The sequence below is a fragment of the Dasypus novemcinctus genome, chromosome 3, assembly GCF_030445035.2.
Source record: "Dasypus novemcinctus isolate mDasNov1 chromosome 3, mDasNov1.1.hap2, whole genome shotgun sequence".
Classification (NCBI taxonomy): Eukaryota; Metazoa; Chordata; class Mammalia; order Cingulata; family Dasypodidae; genus Dasypus; species Dasypus novemcinctus.
In genome coordinates this window covers 13,945,360-13,972,352 of record NC_080675.1, presented here as the reverse complement: position 1 = coordinate 13,972,352, position 26,993 = coordinate 13,945,360, and the positions used below count along the sequence as shown (strand labels likewise).

Here is a 26,993-nt window from a genome sequence, read left to right as displayed (position 1 = left end):
CAATTATTTTTTAATCACCCTTGTATTCATATAAGGAGAAGTATGAAAGTAATTACCCTAAATAAAAGTCAAGTAGGGAAGTGGACTTGGCCCAGTGGTTAGGGCGTCCGTCTATCACATGGGAGGTCCACGGTTCAAACCCCGGGCCTCCTTGACCCGTGTGGAGCTGGCCCATGTGCAGTGCTGATGCCCGCAAGGAGTGCCCTGCCATGCAGGGGTGTCCCCCACACAGGGGAGCCCCACGCGCAAGGAGCGCGCCCTGTAAGGAGAGCCGCCCAGCGTGAAAGAAAGTGCAGCCTGCCCAGGAATGGCGCCACACACATGGAGAGCTGACACAAGATGATGCAACAAAAAGAAACACAGATTCCTGGTGCCGCTGATAAGGATAGAAGCGGTCACAGAAGAACACACAGCGAATGGACACAGAGAGCAGACAAGGGAGGGGGGGAATAAATTTTTTAAAAATCTAAAAAAAAAAGTCAAGTAATGGTTGTCTTTGGGGGCAAGGGAGAGAGTTCTGATACGGAAGGGCACGTTGGAGGCTTTTGTAGTGTTGGCAATGTTCAGTTCCTTGGCCTGGGCAGTGGTTGTAAGGGTGTTTGCTTCTATAATACTTTATAAAACAACATATCTATGTCTTGCATACTTTCCTGTATGTGCTATCTTTCACAATAAAAATGGTTTTTAGAAACCTGGGAGAAAGTAATAACAGTTTATGTATTTTATAAGTATCTTCTGAAAGAGGACAGAGTGTTAGAAAGTTCCCCGAGACCTTTGAATTTGATTAATTAGAATCAGTTTCATCAAGGATTAGGAGATAGAATGGTAGGTTTTCTTAAAATATGAGCGTTCTTTGAAGAAAGAGATCGATAATAACTGGCATGCCCACTTGTGATTTGACATCTACATACAGAGCAGTAGAGAGGAACTATGATGTTTCAGGGAATGGGGGTCAGAACCTATTGTACACAGTAGGATTCAGTAAATGTTTCTTAAATTAATCTAGGGCTTAGTCATTAAATGGGAATCTTTGTAGAAACTTGTCCTTATTTCATGACTTTCATTAATATTTTATTTAGAATAAAGATTACAGTTTGCTATGATTAACATAGGGAATAGGATTCTCTTCTTTACCAAAATGAGCAAAATGATAAAGACTTAGTTCCAGAAGTTTTAGCTGTCATGAGTAATTTAGAGATAAAGCTATTAAAGCATTACTCAAGTATGCTTGCTATTTTTCTAGGTGAAATTACATTTCAGAAGCACATTCGAAGGAATTTTGTGTAAACTCTGAATAGACTGGATAGAATATTTTATTTCAGCATTTTCCTTAGAATGTTCTTTTTATAAAAAATAATTTTTAAAAATCGGTTTAGGGAAGCGGACTTGGCCCAGTGGTTAGGGCATCCGTCTACCACATGGAAGGTCCGAGGTTCAAACCCCAGGCCTCCTTGACCCGTGTGGAGCTGGCCCGTGCGCAGTGCTGATGCGTGCAAGGAGTGCCCTGCCACGCAGGGGTGTCCCCCGTGTAGGGGAGCCCCACGCGCAAGGAGTGCACCCTGTAAGGAGAGCCGCCCAGCACGAAAGAAAGCGCAGCCTGCCCAGGAATGGTGCCGCACACATGGAGAGCTGATACAACAAGATGACGCATCAAAAAGAAACACAGATTCCTGTGCGGCTGACAACAACAGAAACGGACAAAGAGGAACACGCAGCAAATGGACACAGAGAGCAGACAACCGGGGCGGGGGTTGGGGGGAGAAGGGGAGAGAAATAAATAAAAAATAAATCTTAAAAAAAAAGTCAGTTTATTATTAGAAATTCAATAACTCTTTTTCATTGGGTTTTGTCATTGGATATTTTCCCCCTAAAAAATATTTACACTTTTGTTGGATTTTTTCCCCATTCTTTAGTTTTCTTTTCTTTTTTTTTTTTTAATTGACTTTGTAATAATATTACATTAAAAATATATATGTGAGGTCCCATTCAACCCCACCCCCCCACCCCCCCTCTCCCCCCCCAACAACACTCGTTCCCATCATCATGACACGTCCATTGGATTTGGTAAGTACATCTTTGGGCACCTCTGCACCTCATAGACAATGGTTCACATCATGGCCCATACTCTCCTCCGTTCCATCCAGTGGGCCCTGTGAGGATTTACAATGTCCGGTGATTACCTCCGAAGCACCATCCAGGGCAGCTCCATGTCCCAAAGACACCTCCACCTCTCATCTCTTCCTGCCTTTCCCCATACCCATCGTCCACCATGTCCACTTTTCCCAATCCAATGCCACCTCTTCTATGTGGACATTGGATTGGTTGTGTCCATTGCACCTCTATGTCAAGAGGAGGCTCAGATTCCACATGGATGCTGGATGCAATCCTCCCATTTTCAGTTGTAATCCCTCTAGGCTCCATGGTGTGGTGGTTGTCCTTCTTCAACTCCATCTTAGCTGAGTGTGGTAAGTCCAATAGATCAGATTGTAGGTGCTGGAGTCTGTTGAGGCTCAGGACCTGGCTATCACATTGTCAGTCCAGAGATTCAAATCCCCTAAATATATCTTAAACCCCAACATTATTTAGTTTTCTTTTCTGTCTCAATCCTTGGTCCTCTGTTACTCTGTCTGCATGCTATTGCGCTTATTGAGTTACTATTGTCCCTCTACTTTAACCAGAATTTTTTTTTTTCTTTAATGTACTGTGGCCAGGGAACTGAACCCAGGACCTCATATATGGAAAGCAGGTGCCACATCGCCACAGTGGCTTCCCTGGGTTGTTTTTTCTGTTTGTTTTGCTTGTTGTTTGTTTTTGTTTTCTTCAGGAGCATCAGGAACTGAACCTGGGACCCCCCATGTGGGAGGTGAGTGCACAACAATTTGAGCCACATCTGCTCCCTTAGCCATCATTCTTATGACGACAAATTTACAAAATGTGTTTCCAGTCTCTATCTCTCATACAAACTCCAGTCCAATATTGCCAGATTCCTTTAGGATATTTGGATGTTTCACCATTACTTCAAACTAAGTGTATCCTAAATAGAATTCCTAGAATCCCTCACTGACTTCTCTAAAACTTCCAGTTTCAAGCAGTAGACCTAACACATTTTTGGGGGGTGAGTGTGAAGATTATTTGGCTGTGAAATCTGTTACACTATTATCATCATGTTTGACTTGCCTCACCTAACTCTCACTTCCCACTGAAGTTGCATACACATTGGAATAGTAATAATAATATTTAACATTTAGTAAGTATTTGCTATGTGCAAGAAACTTTCCATTAGCAATAACTCCTTCTTTCCCTCCTCCAGCAGGCCCTGGCAACCACTAATCTACTTTTTGTCTTTCTAAATTTGTCTGTTCTGGACATTTCATATAATGGAACCATGCAACATGTGATCTTTTGTGACTAGCTTCTTTAACTTAGCATTAATGTTTTCAAGGTTCAACCTTGTAGCATGTATCAGTATGTCATTCCTTTTTCTATTTGGAGAACTTGTGGGTTTATAGAAAATCATATATCAAATACAGGGTTCCTCTATACCATCTTATTATTATAACACCTTGACTTAGTATCAGTACATCATTCCTTTTTATTGTTGAATATTATTTTGCTATATGGATATACCACATTTTATTTATCCATTCATCACGTTGTGGATATTTGGGTTACTTCCATTTTTTGGCTATTTTGAATAATGATATGAATATTTGTGTACAAAGTTTTTATGTGGCCATATGCATTTGTTTCTCTCGGGTATATACTTAGGAGTGGACTTGTTAAGTCATAGGATAACTGTTTAACTTTTTGAGGAACTGCTAAACCATTTTCCAGAGCTGCTGCAACATTTTATAGTCTAACCAGCAATGTAAGTGTCCCAATTTCTTCACATCTTTGCCAACACTTGTTATTGTCCATCTTTTTGGTTATAGCCATCTTACTGACAGTGAAGTGGTATCTCATTGTGGTTTTTATTTGTATTTCTATAATGACTAAAGATGTTGAGAAACTTTTCAGGGTTTATTAGGTATTTATATATCTTATTTGGAGTGAAGTCTATTTAAATCCTCTGCCCATTTTAAATTTGGGTTATTTGTCTTTTTGTTGCTGAATTGTAAGAGTTTTTCATAAATACTAGATACTAGATTCTTATCAGATATATGATTTGCAAATAATTTCTCCCATTCTGTGGGTTATCTTTTCATTTTCTTGGTAGTGTCTTTTGAAGCACAAAATTTAAAAATTTTGATAATGTCCAATTTGTCTAGTTTTACTTTGCTTGTACTTTGATTTTTGTAAACAGTGTGAGTAGGAGATCCATCTTCATTCTTTCACAGCACCATTTGTTGAAGAGACTATTATTTCCCAATTTAGTGGTATTTTCCCTCTTGGCTGTAAATGTGAGGGTTTATTTCTGAACTTTCAATTTGATTTTATTGTTCTTTATAGCTATCCCTATGACAGTGACATGCTGTTTTGATTACTGTGACTTTGTAATAAGTTTTTTTTAGGTACTGGGGCTGGGGATTGGACCCAGAGGGACTGGACCCCTTGTATGTATGAAGGTGGCACTCAACCACTGAGCTACACCAGCTCCCTGTAATAAGTTTTAACATGGAAGTGGGAGTCCTTCAACTTTCTTCTTTTCCGAGATGGCATTGGCTATCTGGGGACCCTTACCCTTCCATATGAATTTGATGCCTGAAGTTTCTATTTCTGCAAAAAAGGTTGTTGGAATTTTCATTGGGAATGCATTGAATCTGTAACTTGCTTTGGGTAGAATTTACGTCATAACAATATTTAGTCTTGCAATCCGTGAACATAGAATGTCCTTCTACTTATTTAGGTCTTCTTTGACTCTTTTAGCTGTGTTTTGTAGTTTTCTGAGTACATATCCTTTATTTGTTTGTTTGTTTGTTAATTATTTATTTATTATTTTTAAAGAAACTTTAGATTACATATATGTTACATAAGAAAATATACGGGATTCCCATATACTACACCCCTACCCCTCACACACTTTCCCACATTAACAACATCTTTCATAAGTGTGGTATGTTTGTGAAAATTGATGAACACAGATCAAAGCATTGCATGGACTGTAATTTACATTATGGTTTAAAGATGTAATATGCATAATGGGAATACCAGAAACAGAGAACACCTAGCTGGGTAAATACCAAAAAGTTTACACCTTGGCATGTCATACTCAAACTGTAGAAAAACAAAGACAAAGAGAAAATATTGAAAAAAATCATAGGGAAAAAACCATCATTCCTATAGCAGAACAAGGAGAAGAGTCACATCAGACTTCTCTTCAAACACCATGCAATCAAGAAGAGAGTAAAGTGAAATATTTAAAGTGTTGAAAGGAAACCATGCCATTCTAAAATTCCATATCCAGTGAAATTATTCTTCAAAAGTGAAGGAGAAATAAGGCTTTGTCAGACAAACAAAATCTGAAGGAATTTGTTGCTAGTAGATTTGCCTGGCAAGAAATGTTTTAAAAAAAATTTATTCAGAGAGAAAGAAAATGATGCATTTTAGAAACTCAGATCTACCTAAAGAAAGGAAGCATGTTAAAGAAAGAATAAATTAAGGTGAAATGAGATATTTTATTTCTCTTATTTTAAATTGACATAATAGATACCCATCTGTTAAAAATAACAGTAGTAACAATGTATTGGGTGGCTATAGTTTATGGATAAATGAAACTAATGATAACAATGATATAAGGGAGGGATTGGTAATACTCTGTTATGTATGGTTCCTGCATTGCCTATGAAGCATTATAGTGTTATTTGAAAGTAGTCTTAATTTAGTTATAAACTAAACTAAGTTTAGTTTAGTTTCCTAGGCTGATGAAAGAAGATACTATGAAATGATCAGGCTTAACAATGGGAATTTATTAGCTTACAGTTCTGAGGTTGAGAAAAATGTCCAGATCAAGGCATCGTGAAGGCTATCTTTCTTCCCAAAGACTGGTTGCTGGCAGTCCTTGACCCCTTTGCCACATGGCAAGGCTCATGGCAGTATCTGCTGGTCTCTCCCTTCTCTACTGGGTTTTCTTGCTTTCAGCTTCTTGATTCCATGGCATTCTCTCTTTCTCTGTGCATTCATTCCATTTATAAAGAACTCTGTAAGAGGATTAAGACCCATTCTGAATTAGGTGGGCCATACCTTAACTTAAGTAGCCTCTTCAAAAGTTCCTACTTAGAATGGGTCCATAACCACAGGAAATTTAATAACATGCCTTTCTGGGGTACACAGAGCTTCAAATCACCAAAACTGCAAACTCTATATCGCAACCACTAGAATATTGTTTGAAGATGTATAATTGATATGAAAAGAGAGGAGTAAAAATGGAATCGTATAAAATGCTCATTAAAACCAGAGAAGGTAGAAAAAGAGGGGAAGATAAAAAAGCAGAAAAAAACAAGTGCAATGAATAGAAATAGTTACAAATATGGTAGATATTTATCAAACTATATCAATAATCACTTTAAATGTGAATTGTCTAAATATATTAATTAAAAGACGGAGAAGAGAGAGTGGATTAAAAAAATAGCAATTGTATATGTTCCCAAGAAATCCACTTTAAATATAAAGACACAGATTAAAAGTAAAAAGATAGAGAAAAATATCCCATACTAACGCTAATAAAAAGAACGATGGAGTAGCTGTATTAATTTTAGCAAAGCAGACATCAAGGACATTTATTAGGAATCAAGAGGGGAATTATGTAATGATAAAAGGGCTAGTTCTCTAAGAAGATGTAACAACTCTTAATGTGTATGTGTCTAACAACGGAGCATTATTGTATGTAAGGCAAAACTAATAAAACTGCCAGGAGTTAATGGACAAATCTACTATGATGGTTGCAAACTTCAACATACCTCTATCATAATTGGCAAATCCAGCAGGCAGAAAATTATAAAGATATATTGGAACTGAAAAGCACCATCACTCAACTGGATTTGAAGAATATTTCATCCAACAACAGCAGAATACACTTCTCAAGGTCACAAGAAATGTACAAGATAGACCACATTATGGCCCATAAAACATATCTTAACAAATTTAAAAGTATATAAATCATACAAAGTATATCAGACCACAATGGGATTAAACTAGAAATCAGTAACAGAAAGCTTAAAAAATCCCAAAATATTTGGAGCTAAACCTACACACTTTAAGTAGCACGTGGATCAAATAAGAAGTCTCAAGATAAATTTAAAAAATGTTTTGAAATAAATGATAATGAAAATTAAACTTACCAGAATGTGTGGGATGTGGCAAAAGCAGTGCTTAGAGATAATTTATAACATTTAATGCATATATACAAAAAAAAAAAAAGATCTAAAATAAATAATCTAAGCTCTTATTTTAGGAAACCAGAAAAAGAAGAGCAATTTAATCCTAAAGAAAGCAGAAGAAAAGTAATAATAAAAATTAGAGCAGAAATCAGTGAAATTGAAAACAGGTAAACAATAGAGAAAATCATAGAACCCAAAAACTTGTTCTTAAAATGATCAAAAAAATGAATAAACCTCTAGCCAGGCTAACCACAAAAAAGGAGAGAAAACATAAATTATTAATATCAGAGACTATCTACTCAATAGACCTCCACCAAACCCAATGCACATTTGTGATTAAAAACTCTTAACTCTAACAACAAAAAGACAACCCAATTAAAGAATGGGTAAAACACTTCAGTAGACATTTGTGACAGTTTGAATTTGATGAATCCCAAAAAGAGATACTGTTTTTGAACTAATCCATTCCTGTGCGTGTTGGGGTCATTTTGGTTGGACTTCGTCAGTGAAGGGTGATACGGGTTGGGTTTCTGCTTCCTTGCTGGGCCTTCTATAAACAGAGACACAGAGGGAGAAATATACAGAGAAAGGAAGCTGCCATTTTTTTTAATCCTGCTATTCAAGAGAGGAATTGAGGATCACTAGCAGCCAAAGCGTAAGCATGAAGCCCCCAAGAGGGCTCAAGGCTGAAGAGTTGGGCCTTTGCCTGATAGCCCAGAGCTGAACTTGGGCAGATGGTGGAGCAGCCAAGACTGTGAGAGGAGGCATGGAAAGAGACAAGCTCTATGCCTGGTTGTACACAGCTGAGCTCTGGGATACTGAAGATTCTAGAGGGGAAGGCAGGACCTCGCAGAAATCAGCTGCCATTTTCACTATGTGGCAGGGCACCAGGCTCAGCAGTATCTGACTTTGGTGAGAAATTATCTCTGATGGTGCTTTAATTTGGACATGTCATGGCCTCAGAACTGTAAGGTTTTACTCTAAATAAATATCCCTTTCTAAAAACCAACCTGTTTCTGTACTTTGTATCAGCAGATTTGTGGCAAACTAAGACAACATTTCTCCAAAGAAGATATACAAATGTCCAGAAAGCATATGAAAAGATGCTTAACATCACTATCTGTTAGGGAAATGCAAATCAAATATGCAATAAGATACCATTTCACACCCACTAAAATGACTGCTATTAAAAAAAATGGAAAATAACAAATGTTGGAGAAGATGCAGAGAAATAGAAACATTCGTTCATTGCTGGTGGGAATGTAAAATGGTGCAGCTGCTGTGGAAGACAGTTTGCAAGTTCCTCAGAAAGCTAAGCATAGAACTACCATATGACCCAGCAATCATATTACTAATTATATACTCAGAAGAATTGAAAGCAGGGACTTGAACAGATATCTGCACACTGATGTTCATAGAAGCATTACTCACAATTGCTAAAAGATGGAAGCAACCCAAATATCCACCAACTAATAAACAGATAAACAAAATATGTTAAATACTTAAAATGGAATACTATTCAGTCGTAAAAAGGAATGAAGTTTTGATACATACTATAACATGGATGAACCTTGAAGAAATCATGCTGAGTGAAATAAGGCAGACACAAAAGGATAAACATTGTATGACCTCACTGATTTGAAACAATTAGAATTTGCAAACTCATAGAGTTGAAATCTAGATTATAGGTTACGAGGATATGGGGTGGGGATAGGGAATGGAAAGTTAAAGTTTAAAATGTACAGGGTTCCTCTTTGGAATGATGGAAATTTTAGGTAATGGAAGGTGGTTGTGAGAGTATAACATTGTGACCACAATTAATAGTACTGAAATATGTATCTGAATGTGATTAAAAGGGGAAATGCTAGATTGTCTATCTAGATGGTAACAGGAAAAAAGTTAAAACAGAAATCCCCAGAACTACACTATACAAACAGGGAACCGTGAACTTTAATTAATAGTACAATTATTTAAAAAGTGCCATCATCAATTGTAACAAATGTTCCATATCAATGAAGGGTGTTAGTGGTGGGGTGGTGTATGGGAATCCTTTATTTTATGCATGATTGTTTCATAAAACTACATGTTCTCTAATATAGAAAACCTCTTAGGTAAATATGATAGGAAGAAACTTCCTCAACTTAATCAAGTGTATCTATAAAATATCCTACAACGAACATAATAAATTTAATGGTGAAATTTTGGATACATTATAAATAAAATTTGGAATAAGGTTACAGTATCACTGGTTTTTAAAAAATAGTAATATATATTTTTAAAAGATTATTTATTTATTTATTTCCCCTCCCCCCTCCCCTGGTTATCTGTTCTCTGTGTCTATTTGCTGCGTCTTCTTTGTCCGCTTCTGTTGTTGTCAGTGGCACGGGAATCTGTGTTTCTTTTTTGCTGCATCATCTTGTTGTGTCATTTCTCCGTGTGGGTGGTGCCATTCTTAGGCAGTTCGCACTTTCTTTGGTGCTGGGCGGCTCTCCTTACAGGGTGCACTCCTTGCGCATGGGGCTCCCCTACGTGGGGACACCCCCGCGTGGCACAGCACTCCTTGCGCGCATCAGCACTGCTCATGGGCCAGCTCCACACGGGTTAAGGAGGCCCGGAGTTTGAATTTCAGACCTCCCAGGTGGTAGACAGATGCCCTAACCACTGGGCCAAATCTGCTTCCAGTATCACTGGTTTTTTTTTTTAAGATTTATTTATTTATCTGTTTCTCTCCCCTTCCCCCCCACCCCGGTTGTCTGTTCTCTGTGTCTTTACTACGTCTTCTTTGTCCACTTCTGTTGTCAGCGGCACGGGAATCTGTGTCTTTTGTTGCATCATCTTGTTGTGTCAGCTTGTTGTGTCAGCTCTCCGTGTGTGCGGCACCATTTTTGGGCAGGCTGCATTTTCTTTTGCGCTGGGTGACTCTCCTTATGGGGCACACTCCTTGTGCGTGGGGCTCCCCTATGCAGGGGACACTCCTGCGTGGAAGGCACTCCTTACGTGCATCAGCACTGCGCATGGGCCAGCTCCACACGGTCAGGGAGGCCTGGGGTTTGAACTGCGGACCTCCCATGTGGTAGACAGATGCCCTAACCACTGGGCCAAGTCCGCCGCCTGGTTTTAGTCAACATTGTTCTGGAGATCCTACCAAGTGTAATAAGATTAAGCAGTAATTATAAGAATTGGGATGAACGAATCAAAACTTTCATTATTTGTAAATGCTAAATTTGTACACATAGAAAATTTAGAGAATCTGCAAAGCATCACAATCAATAGAAGAGTTTAAGAAGGTTGCTGGACATAAGATCAATATAAAGAACAATAGTCTTCTTATATGCCAAAATAATAACAGAAAATGTAATAGCAAACAAGATCTCATTCAAAATAGCAGTAAAAATTATACAGTACTTAGAAATCAATCTGACAAAGATGTTCAGGATTCTTATGGGGAAAGCTACAACATATTGTTGAAAAACTAGATTCACTGAAAGTTAAATCATTTTTATGGATGGGAACACTCAAGATAGCAATTATCTCTAAATTATTTTAGAAGTCCAATGCAATTCCAATAAAAATATCAACAAGATTTTTAGGTAATTTGATAAGTTGTTCTATAATTCACATGGTGGCCCAAAATGTTAAGAATAGTCAAAGCAATTTTAAAGAAGAAGAAGGTGGGGGAACTTGCCTTATAAAGATTTATAAACCTATAGTTATTAAGGTAGTGTGGTTAAGACAGGGACATATGGCTAGAATCATGGATCAGAATAGAGAGTTGTCATGCAGTCTCATGTATATATAGAAAGTTGATTTATGACAATGTTGACCTGGAATTACAAATCATTGGGAAAGGATTTAATAAAAGGTATAGGATGATACTTACTCATATGGGAAAAAGTAGACCCTACCTCACACAATACAAAAAATAAATTTAAAATGAAATGAACACTTAAATGTGTAAAGTAAAACTTTAAAGCTTTTGGGATAAAACATAGGAATTTCTTTATAACCTGGAAGGTAGGAAAGAATTTGTCAAAGTATAAAAAGGACAAATTATAAAGAAAAATATTGATACGCTTGGCTAGGTTTACATTTTAAAATTTTTGTTCACTAAAAGATTGGGAGAAAGTATTTTCAATGCATATAAGTGACCAGGGTTTAGAATGTATAAAATATTCATACAAATGAATAGGAGAAGGATAAACAGCCCATTGGAAAAGAAGGCAAAGCATATAAACAGATGATTCACTGAAGAGGAAATATGAATGGTAAATAAATGTCAGAAAACATAGTCTCCCCAGTAAACAGGCATAATAAATGAAAACAATAAATTACCACTTAAATCTAATAGAGTGACAAAATGAAAAAAATAAGAAAATCCATATTTAAAGAGGATATGGAACAAAAATGGAACCTTCTTAAATTGATGGAGGAAGTTTCTTTTATCTGATATTAAAATAGTCCCTTTATCTGATATTAAAATAGGGACTATTTGTGTCTTATGCTTATTGTATGCATGACATATCTCTCTTTATTTCCTTGCTTTCAAGTTCTTTGTATCTTTATATTTAAAGTTTGTCTTTTTTTTTGACAATATATTTTTAGATTTAAAAAAGTCTCTGCCTTTGAGTTGCAGTACTAGAGTTTATTTACATTTAATGTAATTATTGGTATGGTGGGATTTAGATCTACCATTTTATTATTTGCTTGTCTCCTCTGAGCTCTTTTTTTTCTGGTTTAAAACAACAGAAATTTGTCTCATAGGTTTGGAGCCTAGAAGAATGAAATCAAGGTGCTGGGAGGGCCATGATTCCTCTATAGTATGTAGAGCTCTGGTTCTGGCTTACCAGTAATCTACGGCCTAACTCAATTTTTTTCTGAAAATGTATGTATGTATTTTTTATTAGAGAACCTATAGGTTTACAGAAAAGTCATGTAGAAAATAGAGTTCCCATATATCCCCTCTATTAATATCTTGCATTAGCCTTGTTACCATTGATGAAGGAATATTATTACAATTGGACTATTAACTATAGTCCATAGTTTACATTAGGTTCACTGTTTGTTTTGGATGGTCTTCATTCTTTCCTGAAGATCTATGTTTTCTTCTGGTATCATTTTACTTCAGCTTGAAGATCTTCCTTTGTCATTTCTTGTATTGTAGCCTGCTGGTGACAAATTCTTTTAATTTTCTTGTATCTGATAGTGTTTTTATTTTTCCTTCATTCTGAAGGATATTTTTCTTGGATTTAGAATACCCACTGGCAGTTTTATTTTTCCTTTCCCATTTTAAGATGTTCGCTACTTGTCTTCTGATCTCTATTTTTTCTGATTATGAGTCAGCAATAATTCAAATTGATGTTCCCTTACATGCGATGTGCTAGTTTTCTCTGGTTGTTTTCAAGATTTCTCTTTATCTTTGGCTTTTAGAAAGTTTAAATTTAATATACCTAGGTTTGACTTTCTTTGTATTTTTCTTGCTTAGGTATATGCATGGCTTTTTTTAAAAACATTTATTTATTTATTTATTTATCTCCCCTTCCCCACCCCCCCATCCCGGTTGTCTGTTCTCTGTGTCTATTTGCTGCGTGTTCTTCTTTGTCCACTTCTGTTGTTGTCAGCGGCATGGGAATCTGTATTTCTTTTTGTTGCATCATCTTGTTGTGTCAGCTCTCTGTGTGTGCGGCACCATTCCTGGGCAGGCTGCATTTTCTTTTGCGCTGGGCGTCTCTCCTTATGGGGCGCACTCCTTGCCCGTGGGGCTCCCCTACATGGGGGACACTCCTGCGTGGCACGGCACTCCTTGTGCGCATCAGCACTGCTCATGGGCCAGCTCCACATGGGTCAAGGAGGCCCGGGGTTTGAACCACAGACCTCCCATGTGGTAGATGGATGCCCTAACCACTGGACCAAGTCTGCTTCCCCTGCATGGCTTTTTGGATCTATAAGTTTTTCTTTCATAAAATTTGGAAAAATTTCAGTCATTTTCCCCTTAACTATTTTTTTCTGCCTGTCTTTCTATCCTCTTCTTATGTAATTACAATTACATCTATGTTAGACCTTTTGCTATTGCCTCAAAGGCCCCTGGTGCTCTTTTCATTTTGTTCCATTTTTTTCCCTCTCTTTTCTTCAGACTGGATAATTTCCATTGCCTTACCTTCAAGTTTAGTAAATATTTCATCTATTTTCTGCATTCTGCCAGTAAGCATATTCAGTGAATTTTTAATTTCAGATATTATAAATTTGAAAATTTCTTGTTGGTTCTTTTTTAAAATAAATAAAGTTTATATTTCTTCTGCATTCATATCTTTTCAGTCATTATGAGAATGTTTTCTTTTACACCATTGAGCAGAATTAGATGCTTTAAAATCTTGGTCTACTTATTTCAAAATCTGGGTCACATGGGTTCATTTTCCATTGGATATCTTTTTTTCTTGAGAATGTATCACATTTCCTTATTTCTTTATATGTCAAATCTGTTTGGATTGTATTCTGAACATTGTAGGTATTATGCTGTGGAGACTCTGAATTCTGTCATTTTCCTCAAAGTGTGTTCTTTTTTTTTTAAACACCTATCTAATTTAATGGACTTAAACGACAAACTAACTCTTCTGTGGCAGCTCAAATCTCAGTTTCGTTCTTTTATCCCTGACTGGGTTGTTGTTGTTTACATGTGGCCCTGCACATGTATGGTTTAGGGATCAGCTAGAGACATAATTTATATCTCCTCCACTCTGGTTCTTTCTTTCTAGTAGGTCCTGCCTTACGTTCTAGCAGCTCTAAGCTATGTGCTTCGGTAATTTAAACCAAAAAGGTTATGAGTATGCTCCTGGAGTTTTAGCCACCTTTTGTGACACCAACTTTGTCCAGCACTCAGGCTAAAAGCCTTAAGGAATGGGATGTACATGCCATGCATTCTTTTCTTCGAAGTGTTGATGTTTCTCCAGAAACTGTTTGCTTTTGTTTGGTCTCCAATTCCTTTAGTTTTTGTTTTTTCTTTTTCTTTTCCTTTATTTTTAGAATTTTATCTAAGTTTATAGTTGCTATCTTTGGGAGGGTAGGTCTGACAGTCATTATTTGTCCATACTAGAAGAGGAACCTGGAAGGAGTATGAATTGGTACAGTCATTTTGGTGAGGAACTTGACAGTATTTATTAAAAGTTGAAGTTGAGCATATCCTAGAGAAGTTCTTGCACATGTATAAGAATGTTGATTGCAACTTTAAAAAAAATAGCAAAAAATTGGAAATATCCTAAACATCCATTAACAAGAGAGTGGATTAATAAATTATAGCATATTTATAAAATGAAATGCTATACAGTAGTAAAACTGAACACATTAGTGATATATATATTAAGTCAAGATGCAATGTTGAGTAAAAAGTGGAAATTTCAGAAATATGTAATCAATGTGGCACTACTTACATAAATTGAAAAAATGTGAAATGATACCTAGTGTAGGATACAGGCATATATAGTGTGTTTGTAGCCACCCTATCTAAAATTTTACCCTATCCAAAATTCCAACCACCTCAGTGTTCTTATCCTTTTTCCCTTGGTTTACTATTTTTCCTTTTTAGTATTTATCAGTGCTTAAACTACTATACATTTTACTTATTTAACCTGCTGGCTTTTTTGTTTGTTTGTTTGTCTTCCTCACTAGAACATTCGCTCCCTGAAGGTAGAGATATTTGTCTGCTTTGTCACAACAGTATTCTGAATGCCTAGAATAGTGTTTGGCATATAATAGAAAATATTCCTGAAGGAATAAATGAATATTATAATATATGAGGGCATGATTAGCCATAGATATAGAATATGTTTTATTGGGGACTTCTAATGTGTCTAAAATGTTTTACTTCTGAAAAATAAAATAATACAAAGACAACAAAATACTAATATCTGTTGGAGGCAACAATGATGTTCATGATAAATATATTTTTATATTTATATGTTTGAATTACTTTATTAAACAAAAGAAGCAACAAAAAGTTCAGACATGATTTTGCAGAACATTATGCCATAGTAGTCAAGGGAAAAAGAGGGATTCATTAAGGAATTGGGAGATATTTCAAATGCTATAATTAGTCACCAACAGATAAAAGTCATTGTAATGGTCTATTAGGACATTATTAGTGACTACTGAAAAAAACTTGTTCCAGCAAGAGGCTGATAACATGTAGGTAGAGAAGAAATAGAGGCAGTAGGTGGAAAGATGGAGACATTTATTCAGTAGGATGATAGGTATAGCTTTTCCAGGATAGGGAAAATTTATCCATATTGGTGAACAGCCTGGAATGATCCACTGAAAAGGCAGGGACTTAAAATGCTGGAAAGGGAAAATATAATTAAGGATCAAGTTCTAGAATAAATGGGAGTGTTTCTAATTAGAGGCATAGATTAAGGGAAAAAGGGCATTTCATCTGGCGGTGAGAAGAATCACTACCTCTGCAAAAGAAGAAAAGGAAGAGAGAGATAGATGGGAATAAAGAGAAGGAAATTTGGTGTAGTTCGTATTTGTTTCATTAAAGTAGTAAGTCAGGCCATCTGTTGGAATGGGGAAACTGGGTAATAGTGAATTAACTTAATGGACATTTCAGAAGGTTGAAACTTTGAGAGCCTAGTTGATGATCAGGCATCAATTATATGAGTGATATCAGGCTTTGTAGGGGCTGCAACAGTCAGAACTAACCGCAACGGAATGGGTGCATTTGAGTGGCTTGAGCAGTAATACTAACAACAACACTTATGTACAATTTTTTTCTCTCTCTATTTTTTTTTAAATGTTACATTCAAAAAATATAAGAGGTCCCCATATACCTCCCACTTCCCTCACCCCACTCCTCCCACATCAACAACCTCATTCATCATCGTGGCACATTCATTGCATTTGGTGAATACATTTTGGAGCACTGCTGCACCGCATGGATAACGGTTTACATTGTAGTTTAGACTCTCTCCCAGTCTACCCATGTGGGCCATGGCAGGACATACAATGTCCAGCATCTGTCCCTGCAGTACCACTCAGGAAAACTCCAAGTCCTGAAAATGCCCCCCCATCATATCTCTTCTTCCCCCTCCCTACCCTCAGTATTATTAATATGTGCCAGTTATTGTTCTGGATTCTTTATGTATACTCACTTAATCCTGACAGCATCCCTTGAGATAGCTACATTATTATGGCCATTTTGCAGGTGAGGAAATTGAAGCATAGAGCAGTTAAGTAACTTTCCAAGGTCACAGAACTTATAATTTATTCCAGGACTGGAATGTAAACCTGGACAGTTTAACACCAGAGTCTGTGCCCTTATCAGCATTATACTCCTTCTCAAGGGGGTAAAAGGAGGTTTGGTGACAAACAACAGGATTAGTAAACTGGTGGAGGGAGGGTAGTTTTTCGAACTCATAGTATGTCACTTTGTTTCTGGGTTATTCAAGATGCCACATTTAATTTTTTTCCCCAATTAGTCCTTTCTTTATAAAAGCCTCAAGCCTCTCAGAAATTTCTGAATTAATCTTTGAACTTTCTTTTAATTACACAAAATGTTTGTCATCTTCTCAGGAATTTTCATCATTTTCCTATTTTCTTTGAAATAATTCCAACTTGTTTTTATTAAAAATTAACTCTTCAGCATCATTCATCCCTTAATCACTTGTCTTTGGGTACCTGTGACTAAAGAATGGGATTTCTCTTCAAGATGTGGTTTTGAGAATGAACTATGATACATGATGACCAGCCTGCTCAGCCAGACCAGCCTGCCAATCAGCCACGTGACAGAATCCAGTCACACAGACATCCAAATCACTTTTTAACCCTTTATAAACATTTTCACAAATACCATGAAAGTTGGCTGCTTTGTATCATAGTGACATCATAAATCTATATAGCCTTGCTAAATCAATCTGCTTTATCATTGCTCCTCAGCTTTTACAAACTTTTAAAATTATTTGAATTAAAAACAGTCTTAATGGTTGGCAATTTTACTGTAATTTTAAAAGGACTTTCACATTCATTATAACGATTTGATCCACCCAGTAACTCTTACAGGGTAGGTTTATCATTCCGATTTTACAGATAAAGAACCTGGGGCTTGGGGAGATTAAGATTGGAGTGAATGAGTGTAGACCTGAGTGTTGTATCTTTTTTTCTTATCCCATGCCCAGGCTCAGAATGTCTCTCCACTAAGTAATTGATTCCATAAACATCTCCCATAAATATGCATAGTTTCCTTTTCTGTTGCCTTCCTTCTCTATTGACTTGGGTCAATACTGTGCCCGTTTCCAGCCTGGGTGGTGTCAAGGAAACGCCTCAGTCCCTCCTCTCTCCTGTCTTTCACTCTCATTCTCTGGCCCTTTCGGCTTCATCATCCGTGGAAATCTCCGCCTTTCCCTAGCCCCAACTTCTAAAGTCTAACCAGAGCCCCCTGGCCGTGGGCCCTCCCTCCCCTAATCATCAGCAGGAGAGCCCATCGGAAGCGGGAGGCAGAGGGCACCGAGCGCGGCTCGCCGGGGAGCCCTGCGCAGGGCTCCTTCTGCAGGTCCTCCGTCGCGGTCCTCGGGGGCACCCTCGTCGCCCTCCGGCCTCGGCGCTCTCCACCCGCCCCGGACCCTCCTCCCGCTCCTTCCTCTCGGAGGCTGAGACCCAGCGTGGGACGCACCTGTGCTTCTCTCCGGCCACCCCGTTGAGGCACTGGGGGCTGCTCCTGGAGCAGGATTTACAGGCCCGGAGAACGCCAATGGGAGATCCAAATGGTCGGGGACTCCGGCACTTTAAGAGGCTTTTCTCTGGGAAACACCCGTCCCCTCCGAGCGCCTTATGAATGGAAATACTCCTCCCCCGGTCGAGCCCATTTTCCCATTTCACCAGGAGCCGCAGCTGGCTCTCTCCTTTCGGTCTCCCCGCCCACATCCACGCGGGCAGCTCCAGGAGGGGACGGACAGGAAGCCTTTGGCCGCCTATTAAATCCCACCCATTTCTCCGGGGGCGATTTCCTAACCTTCCGGGACCGAATTCTGCAATTTGATGTGCGTTTTGTCCGAATGGTAGCGACACGGGCCTAAGGGAGGGGGAAAGCGAGGGGGTGGGGGGTGGGGGGTATGCGCTCTTTTCCTCGCAACATCGCTGGCGGAGCGAGGGAGCTCACACGACACAGATTTTGGGGCAAAGCCTTTCCATCTGGACAGCACCATGTCCACCAAAGCGGAGCAGTGTAAGTAGCAGCCGGCGCGGCATTCCGGCCCGGCCTCCGGCTGGGAGCTATCGCAGTTGCGGCGTTTGCGGCTGCTGGGAGACCTTGGCATTGTGCTGGTGCGGGGGTGGGGGCTGAGGCTGGGGCGGGCTGGGGGTGCGGGGTGGAAGAGGTGGTGGGGGAGGGCGGGCGTTGCTGGCAACGCGGCGCTGTCCCTGGTGCTGAAACATAATGCGGGCTTCCTCCGGCTGTGGTGAGGTTCGCAAGACTAATGCAATTAAAACGGGATCATTATTGGGAAAAAGAGGCCTCGTATCTCTCAGAAAAACATTTCAGTATCTCTTGTTGGAATGGGGGAAGGGGGGCAGCGGCAAATCAGGGGCGGGGAACTGTCAGTTGCGACCAAAGCCTGCCTGGCCTTCTGAGCATGCCCAGTTCTTGGTGCTGGAGCCATAGGGGAGTTTGAGTCTGCAGTTTCTACTTCGGGTTGAAGAGGCAAGGGAGGCAAGGGGGAGGGAGCGTGGAGCCAGGAAGAATTCTGGATTCATTATGAGGAAAATTAACTCACTAATGCCAACACTAATGCTAAAGCCAGACACCACCTTAGGTCGAAGGAAGAGCCAGTGCCTGCAAGAAAGTGAGAGGGGCTCTGGGAAAATGATCCAATAATTTTTTCCAAAGAGCAGGTTTCATTTTTACGGCAGTTCATACAAACTATAACGTTTAGGGGGATGTTAGTTGTCCCAGTAACGTTTAACTGTGTGCCTGGTTGGAAACAACCTGCTGACTCCTTGAGGACAGAGGAAGTTTCTAACACAGTCCCTATGGCCTCTCTAATTGCAGTGCGCATATGTAGGCCTTCCATATGTGCTTGGAAGGTTGATTAATGTGAAATCTTTTCACTAGTGGACTTGAGGGATTCAGGAACTTAAACTTCTGACTGTAAATAAAAGAGACTTTATTAAGCACATATGTTTGAATTTTTAACAAATGCACTAGAACTTATTCATCTAAATGGCTCCTTTTTTCCTCAAAGCAGTATACTTATGCTGATAATGCTGTCACTACTTAAAAGTCTTGGTAATTCTTTGAAATGGCTATTAAAGCCATTTGATGAGACACACAAAAAATATTCTTATTATTTTTGGGCAATATCTTGTATCTGATAAAATGCAGTATGTCATTTATTTACTAGGTAGTTCTGAATGAACTGTAGGCTCAGAGAATTCCCAGGTTGTTGGTACATTAGAGATTATTTTTGCCCACCTATCATCCTGTGATTGTATCTCTTTGTGTTATATTTTGGAGTGTAGTTCTCTCACTAACTCTTTGACCTTGGGCATGATAATTGACCTCTCTGAACTTTATTCTCCTCATCTGTAAACTTGGAGTAAATACTGATGGGGTTGTTATGATTATAAATGGGGGAATACATATAAAAGATGAGCCTAGTACATAGCAAGTACTCAATAAATGATGACTATGATATTGACAATTATTTCTCCAGGCTTCCCACTTAATACTCCATTCCTTCTAAATATTTAGCAAGTTCTTTTGTAGTTTTTTGCCTGTTTCTGAAAGTTAAATCTAATCTCAAAGATAAAATTTTCTTCTACAAAGGCTTTAAGAAAAAAAAAAGGATACATTCTGCTTTAAGATATGGCAACATAGTTGGAATCAGTGTAGAACCTTCCACTTGAGGATATCACATCCTTGAAGGTTTTATTATAGTATCATTGTTAAAATACCCCACCTCCTGCCATTTGACTTTATAGTTACATATTACATAAGTAATTTCAGGTTAAAGCCAGCAAATTTCTTGTGATTTCTCTTCCTCGTTGTTTTTGAGATGCTCTGAATGCTTTGTCTTGTCTTTGCCCTGGAAATTAATGGCAGGATGAATAAAATCTACATATGTTCTTCGTTGTGTACTTCAAGTAGTGGGCTTCAGTACCTATTTTAGACTTGTTGGTAAAACAGATTTTTTTTTTCCATCTGTAGAGGATGTAAAGAACACCATATTTGGATCTAGAGAATGTGGATCTGAGTTTTGCATGCCTTTCTGATTAACTATGAGACAATGGGCAGTTAACTTACTAGTTTTGTACCTCAGAGTTTCTATCTGTAAAGTAAGGAATAGTAGTAGTAGCTGTTTTTGTTTAGTCCTAAGGTTTTTGGAGGGCAAAAGGTAAATGGGAGTAGGTTGTGAAAAGGATAAGGATGCTTTGGGTGTTTTTAGGTATCTTCATTTAGAGTGAAGGGAAGTTAAGAATCTGTTTTATTTCTTTCTTAAGTGCACTAACATGAGTGGGGTGATAATCAAGTGCACATTATGTACCTGAAAATGGAGCAAAAATATTAGAGGCTGCATAGTTGATGTTCACAAAGGATGAACACTTTTTATTAAAGATAAGCTGCAGATCTGTAGTAGTTTTTTACTGGACTCTGCAAGAATATGGAAGGAGAAAGGGAAGGGAGACACACTGTGTATGAAGACTTACCAGAAGAGAAGAGAATACAAGGGGTTATTTTTCTTTTGCATTCAGGACTATGAACAGTAACAGTTTTAGGACCAAAGGAAAGATTAAGCTTAATATAATGCCAAAACATCATTTCTATTACACTTCTTACTGGGGCCTCTTCCTGTAGGTATGAGTTTCTCTGGTACAGGAAGTGGACATAGTTAGGTTGAACCAGCAAGAGGAAGCACCTGCATTTCAATTCAAACAGATTACGTGATTTACCTCTGAAATATACTGTATCACAGAGATAGGCATAATGGTTTTAATTTTGTGTAATGGCATTTTCCTTTATAAAATAAGTGATAAAAGGCTAGTTTTAGCAAAGATGCAGTCTGTTTTTATATATTTAATCTGTTTTCTGTGCTAGGTGCAGAACATTACAACAGAAGGCAAAAGCCTCCTGGCAATTTCTCAGGTGACTGCACAAGAGTTAAATTTCTTTTACCCTTCAAATGCTTCTTTTTCTTACAGAGTTCCTAGTGAAAATGTTTATGTAGCTGCTGTAGAATCTGGAATAGTAAAAACTAGAATTTATTGTTCTTTAATTTGGGATTCTAAAGAAGTCTAACTTTCCCCCCAAGCTTTCTCTGTCTTCCTAGAGTTACAATAGACCAATCTGGAGTGCTTCGGGTGTGCTCTTTTAAAAGAAGCTCTGCTTTTGATGAGCTCAGAAGACTTGGGGTTCTAGAATCATGCTTAGGTTTGAATCCTGGCTCTGTCCCTTGCAAGCTCTGTGACCTTAAACAAGTTAACTAAAGTTTTCTTAACCTCAGTTGCATCATCTATAAGATGGGGATAGTAATAATCATTCTGAAGATTAAATTATGTCATCTGGAGAAGTGATTAGCAAGAATCCTGGCATATAATGAGGAGTTAATATATGCTAGCTATTATTATTATTGCCATCATTAAGTATAAAACCTGTTCTTGCTGCCAAAATGAGGATAAGTATAAATTTTGGTCTAGTTTCCTAGAGTGTAGCAGAAAAAAAAGTAGCCACGATATTATTTAAATGGGACATGGGCTATTGGACTATTTTTTAAATTCTTCTTACCTTATTCCCAGGCATCCTCTACAGCAGTCAGTCTGACCCAGTTTGGATGGGAAAGTGTATTAGTTTGCTACAGGGCTGCCGATGCAAAGTACCAGAAATTGGTTGACTTTTATAATGGGTATTTTATTTAGGGTAAACGCTTACAGTTCTGAGGCCGTGAAATGTCTAAGTCAAAGTGCCATCACAGATGGTTCCTAAGCAAAGTCAACTACTGGTGAGCCCGGTGTCCTGCCACATGGTGAAGATGGTCTCCCATCTCTGCCGAGGTCCCTGCCTTCCCCTCCAGAATCTTCCGTCTTCCACGGCTCAGCTGTGTGCAACCAGGTATAGGGCTTGTCTCTTTCAGGGCCTCTCTTAGTCTCGGCTGCTCTGCTTTCTTCTCTAGTCCAGCTGTGGGCTGTCAGGCATATGGCTAGTCTCTTCAGCCTTGAACTGCTGTGTATCTCTTGTATCTCTGTGTATCTCTTCCTCTGTGTCTCTGTTTATGTGAGGCCCAGCAAGGGAGCAGAAACCCAACATGGGTCACACCTCTGAGGAGGCCCAGTCAGAAAGGCCCCACACCCACAGAATGGGTTAGTTAAAAAACATAATCTTTTCCTTTTTGGGATTCATAGAAGAACTTCAAACTGTCACAGAAGAGATCCATGCATGGCAACTCCTTGACCTGACGTGTCTATCAATGCACTGGCTAACTACCTACACAGAACATTTCTAAGTCATGAACTGCCTACCTGTCACCTTTTGTGTTATATCATTGTAGCAGCTGGTAAACATAAATCACAAGAAACTTCAACATGCTTGTCAAACTAGAAATGGTTCATTAGCAGGTTATGCTAATTTGGATATAAGCTCAAAATAGCTAATTATATAAATGTGAATGTATAGTATTATTCATGCATTCACCTTACTCAACATCTTTATCCCAGTAACGAAGAATCTTTTTTATTACATTGGAAACAAACACTTTTAAGGGTAGAGGTAATTAGTATTACACTTTGAAGCTGAACTTTTCTCTCTCCCATGCATATTTAAGGGCTATGCTTGAAGAAATCAATAAAAGTTTTCTTTATTTTATGCATTTTATACAGTAATATTACTGAAATAGAAAAGTACTTCTCCCTTTGAATGGCATTGCAACCTGTGGTCATTTAAAAATCTTTGCACACATTGATAATTCTTATAGAGGAAACTCTAGTTTTATTTAAATACGTGAAAATTAGAGTATAGCTAGGAACCATATCTGTGGTAGAAGAAGAGCACATGGGTAATTTCTCCCCATCATTTGGTATCAGCTGCACAGTCCTCATTAAACTTGCCTCCTTTGGCTTCCATGACACAAAGAACTTGCTTTTATTCTTTCTGTTTTGGCTGTTCTAAAAAAGATTATTTTCTTAAAACTGTCAGTTCTTCCCGCCCTTTAAAAATTGGGTTTCCCTGGGATTCTGTCCTCATTTTCTTCCTGATCCCACTGAATCTTGATCTCATTCATTTTCATAGTATCAGTTATCTCTTCTATGCTGATGACTTCTGAATACACTTTTCTCATCCAAACATGCCTCTTGGACTATAGCCCTTTATCTCTATCCAGGCCTCTACAGGTATCTCAACTCCAAACTCATTGTCTTTTCTGCCAAACTTGTACTTCTTTTTATATTACCCATTTTAGATGCACCACAAGCTAATCATTTACCCAAGTAAAAAAATTGGCAGTGTTTCTTGACTTTTTCTCGTCCACTGTTACTCATCAACAAATCATCAAGCCCTGTTGGTTCTAGCTCATCCAAATCAATCCCTGCTATACCTCTTTGATCTAGTTACAGTGAACTATTTTTTCCAGTTTCTCTAATACATTATATTCTTTCTGCCTGAAATGCTTTCATTCCCTCTTTGATGCTCTTTTTTGCCTGCTTAATGTCTACGTATTGTTCAATATTTAACTTGGAAGCCCTGCCTGATTGCCACACTTTCTCTGTGTGCCCACTTGTGTGCTCACACTGTACTCAATAATTCATTTTCTTGTTAGTTGTCCTCCCATTTACTTTGTGTGTGGACTATGTTGTGTTCATTTCTGTGTTTCTAGCAGGCAACCTGTTGTCTAGTGTACAATGTTTGCACAAAACATGTTAATTGAATAAGTAAAATGATCAAGGGCTAGTGAAATGTCTTTTACAAAGGATTGGATAATCAAGTTTTTAGATATCATTAATTTGAAGATTTTACATTTTTGTTAATGTGAAGTTCTGCGTTCTGTAAAATTGTAGAACATTGTATAGAATGCATGTTTTTCAAATAGATTTACAGGTAAATAAAAATACCACTGTCAAAAGTACTTAAAATATATTTGCTAAATCAAATTTTGTAGTATTTATATAAAAGTCATGCTTTTTCCAAACATTCATTGTGATTTTGGCTCTTTTTGATTGGTTATATTTTTTATTACTATATTTAGAATAAATAATTATGATTCCTAATTGGTAAGCACTCTTAGCACCCAGTCCACTGTTTTTCTGAAGATAAAGTGACAATATATCTGGGACTTCTCAGTCAGTAGTTTAACTTGGATCCTTTGACAATACGTCTCTTCAAGTTTTATGTATTAATTACTCAATCAATAAATGGGACTTTCATTTTGTAGTTTTGTTATATTGGAAGTGTGCAAACATTTATTTCTTCCCAGAACAGATATGGGTATATTTGCATAAATTAACACATGTATTAGCTTATAAATAAAATGTTTATTGCATCAAAAAGTTCATTAAGCAAAAATAAATTCTTTCAGTAAACTAGCTTTCTGTAATGTGGACAGCTCAAGCATTTCATTTAGAATTTTTAGCTTCCTTCAATCCATAGGTTTTATTACTGTCTGGTTTGTCTCTCCTTTTGTTGCTTTCAAGACCAATGCATATAGTTTATTATGTGAGTCTCATTTAACTTTTTATTGGGGATTAATATTGGAAGTGTGTTTAGCATTTCATGTTATCTTTCATTTTCATTGGTCTCAGAATCTTGGTCTCCCACTAGAGTAAAACTGTAGTAAATGTGTATATTTATATCACATACTCATAGATATAATTGCTTACATGTACATATTTGTTTTAAGAAGTGGGAATATATTATAACTCATGATCATATAACCAATTTAGCATATCAGAATTATATGAATTTGAATCTTCTCTTCAAACTGTCCAGGAAGGAGCATTTATATATTTATTGTTTTGTAACTACTATTTGCTATTCATCTTCACATATGTATTTCATTCTTTTGATAACTTTGAGAGACATGTGTATTATATTAGTACCCTGTTTCATCTCTTCAATAGTCCTCAGAAACCTCATTTCTCTTTATTCTTACCATAAACATCCTAATCAGGGGATATGTTATCTCTCTGTTCTAACAGTGTTTTTTTTTTTTTTTGAGGTACCAGGGGTTGGGGATTGAACCCGGGACTTTATGTGTGGAAGCTGGTGCTTAACCACTGAGCCACATTAGCTTTCCTGAATTGGTTTTCTCATTTGTTTTGCTTGCTGTTTGTTTTTGTTTTTTTTTCAGGAGGCACTGGGAACCAACCTGGGTCCTCCCATGTGGGAGGCAGGAGCTCAACCACTTGAGCCACATCTACTCTCCCTATAACAGTCTTTTTTTTTTTAATGGTCTTTTTCTTTTTAAAGATTTATTTATTTATCACCCAGCCCCCCTGTCATTGTCTACTCTTTGCGTTAATTCACTGTGTGTTCTTCTATGTCTGCTTGCCTTCTATTTAGGTGGCCCTGGGAACTAATCCTGGGACCTTCTGGAGTGGGAGAGAGGTGCTCAATCTCTTGCGCCAGCTCCCTGGTCTGCTGCATCTCTTATTGTCTTTCCTCTGTACCTCTTTTTGTTGCATCATCTTGCAGCACCAGTTCTCTGCTTGGGCCAGCACTCCCTGTGGGCCAACTCCCTGCTTGGGGCAGTTTGCTGAGCAGGCCAGCCTGCCCTCACCAGGAGGCCCTGGGAACTGAACTCTGGACCTCCCATATGGCAGACAGGAGCCCAATCACTTGAGTAACATCCTCTTCCCTTAACAGTCTTTAGATTGGTTTCCCTGCCTACGTTTTTGCTTCCATCCTGTCTATCCTCATGTGGCTGCCTGAGAGACCTATATAAAATACAAAGACCATGCATGGCATTCTTTTAGATGTTAGAACACATATCATATGTGTTGAGGAATTACTCAAAATGTTAGCTATCATGCTTTATTTCCTGACTCTTTCCTTTCCTTTTCACATCTCTGTTTTTAAATGCATTCCAGGTTCTCAATGTCTTCCTTAAAATGTGGTACTTATAAAAGGACTCAGTCCCTCATAGGTATCCTCACTCGTGCAGAATATAGGACTTATATTTCAAATTGTAAAGATTTCTTTAGTTCTTTGTAAAATACGCTGGTCCACCAAAATTGCCAGATGTTTTCCGTAGGAATAGTCATAATGCTTGTTTTTCTTCATCCACTATCTGTGCAGTTGACAGGTATAGGGCTTTGTTTAACTCTATTAAATTTTATCTTATTAATCTTATTTTATCAGCCAACAGATAAGCCTTTCCTCCATTAGTTTTGTGTCAACTACCAAAATGATATCTGTTCCTATATAACTATACAAAATGAAAATGCTGATGAGGAGAAAAGAAACATAAAAGTCCCTTGATATGCCATTAAATAACTTGGTTCAAGTTTATGTTGAGCCAGTACATTTTAATTATGATTGTCATCAACTACAAATCCATTGTATCTTAGTACTGTACAATCTATATTACATTGTGTCCATTCATTTATTTAACAAATTTTTATTGAGTGTCTACAATGTGTCAGACACTGTATCTGGCACTATTGGAGAATATAGTTGGGTCCTTAAAGGAATCATAGTTTTCTGAGATGTATGTG

General features: G+C 37.9%; 1 protein-coding gene across 8 annotated transcripts in view; it reads left to right on the top strand.

Annotated features, from left to right (window-relative positions):
* Positions 1–17,799: 17,799 nt before the first annotated feature.
* The window catches only part of UNC79 (unc-79 homolog, NALCN channel complex subunit), a 329,268-nt gene continuing 320,074 nt past the window's right edge, over positions 17,800–26,993 (top strand). For 4 of the 8 annotated variants that reach the window (XM_058292349.2, XM_058292334.1, XM_071213722.1 and 1 more), the window contains exon 1: positions 18,156–18,522. In XM_058292349.2, the coding sequence (XP_058148332.1) occupies positions 18,501–18,522 (22 nt within the window). In that variant the 5' untranslated portion in view covers positions 18,156–18,500. Of the gene's footprint in view, positions 18,523–26,993 lie in introns of all 8 variants that reach the window. The other 4 variants (XM_058292338.2, XM_071213721.1, XM_058292322.1 and 1 more) reach the window with 4 other exon arrangements.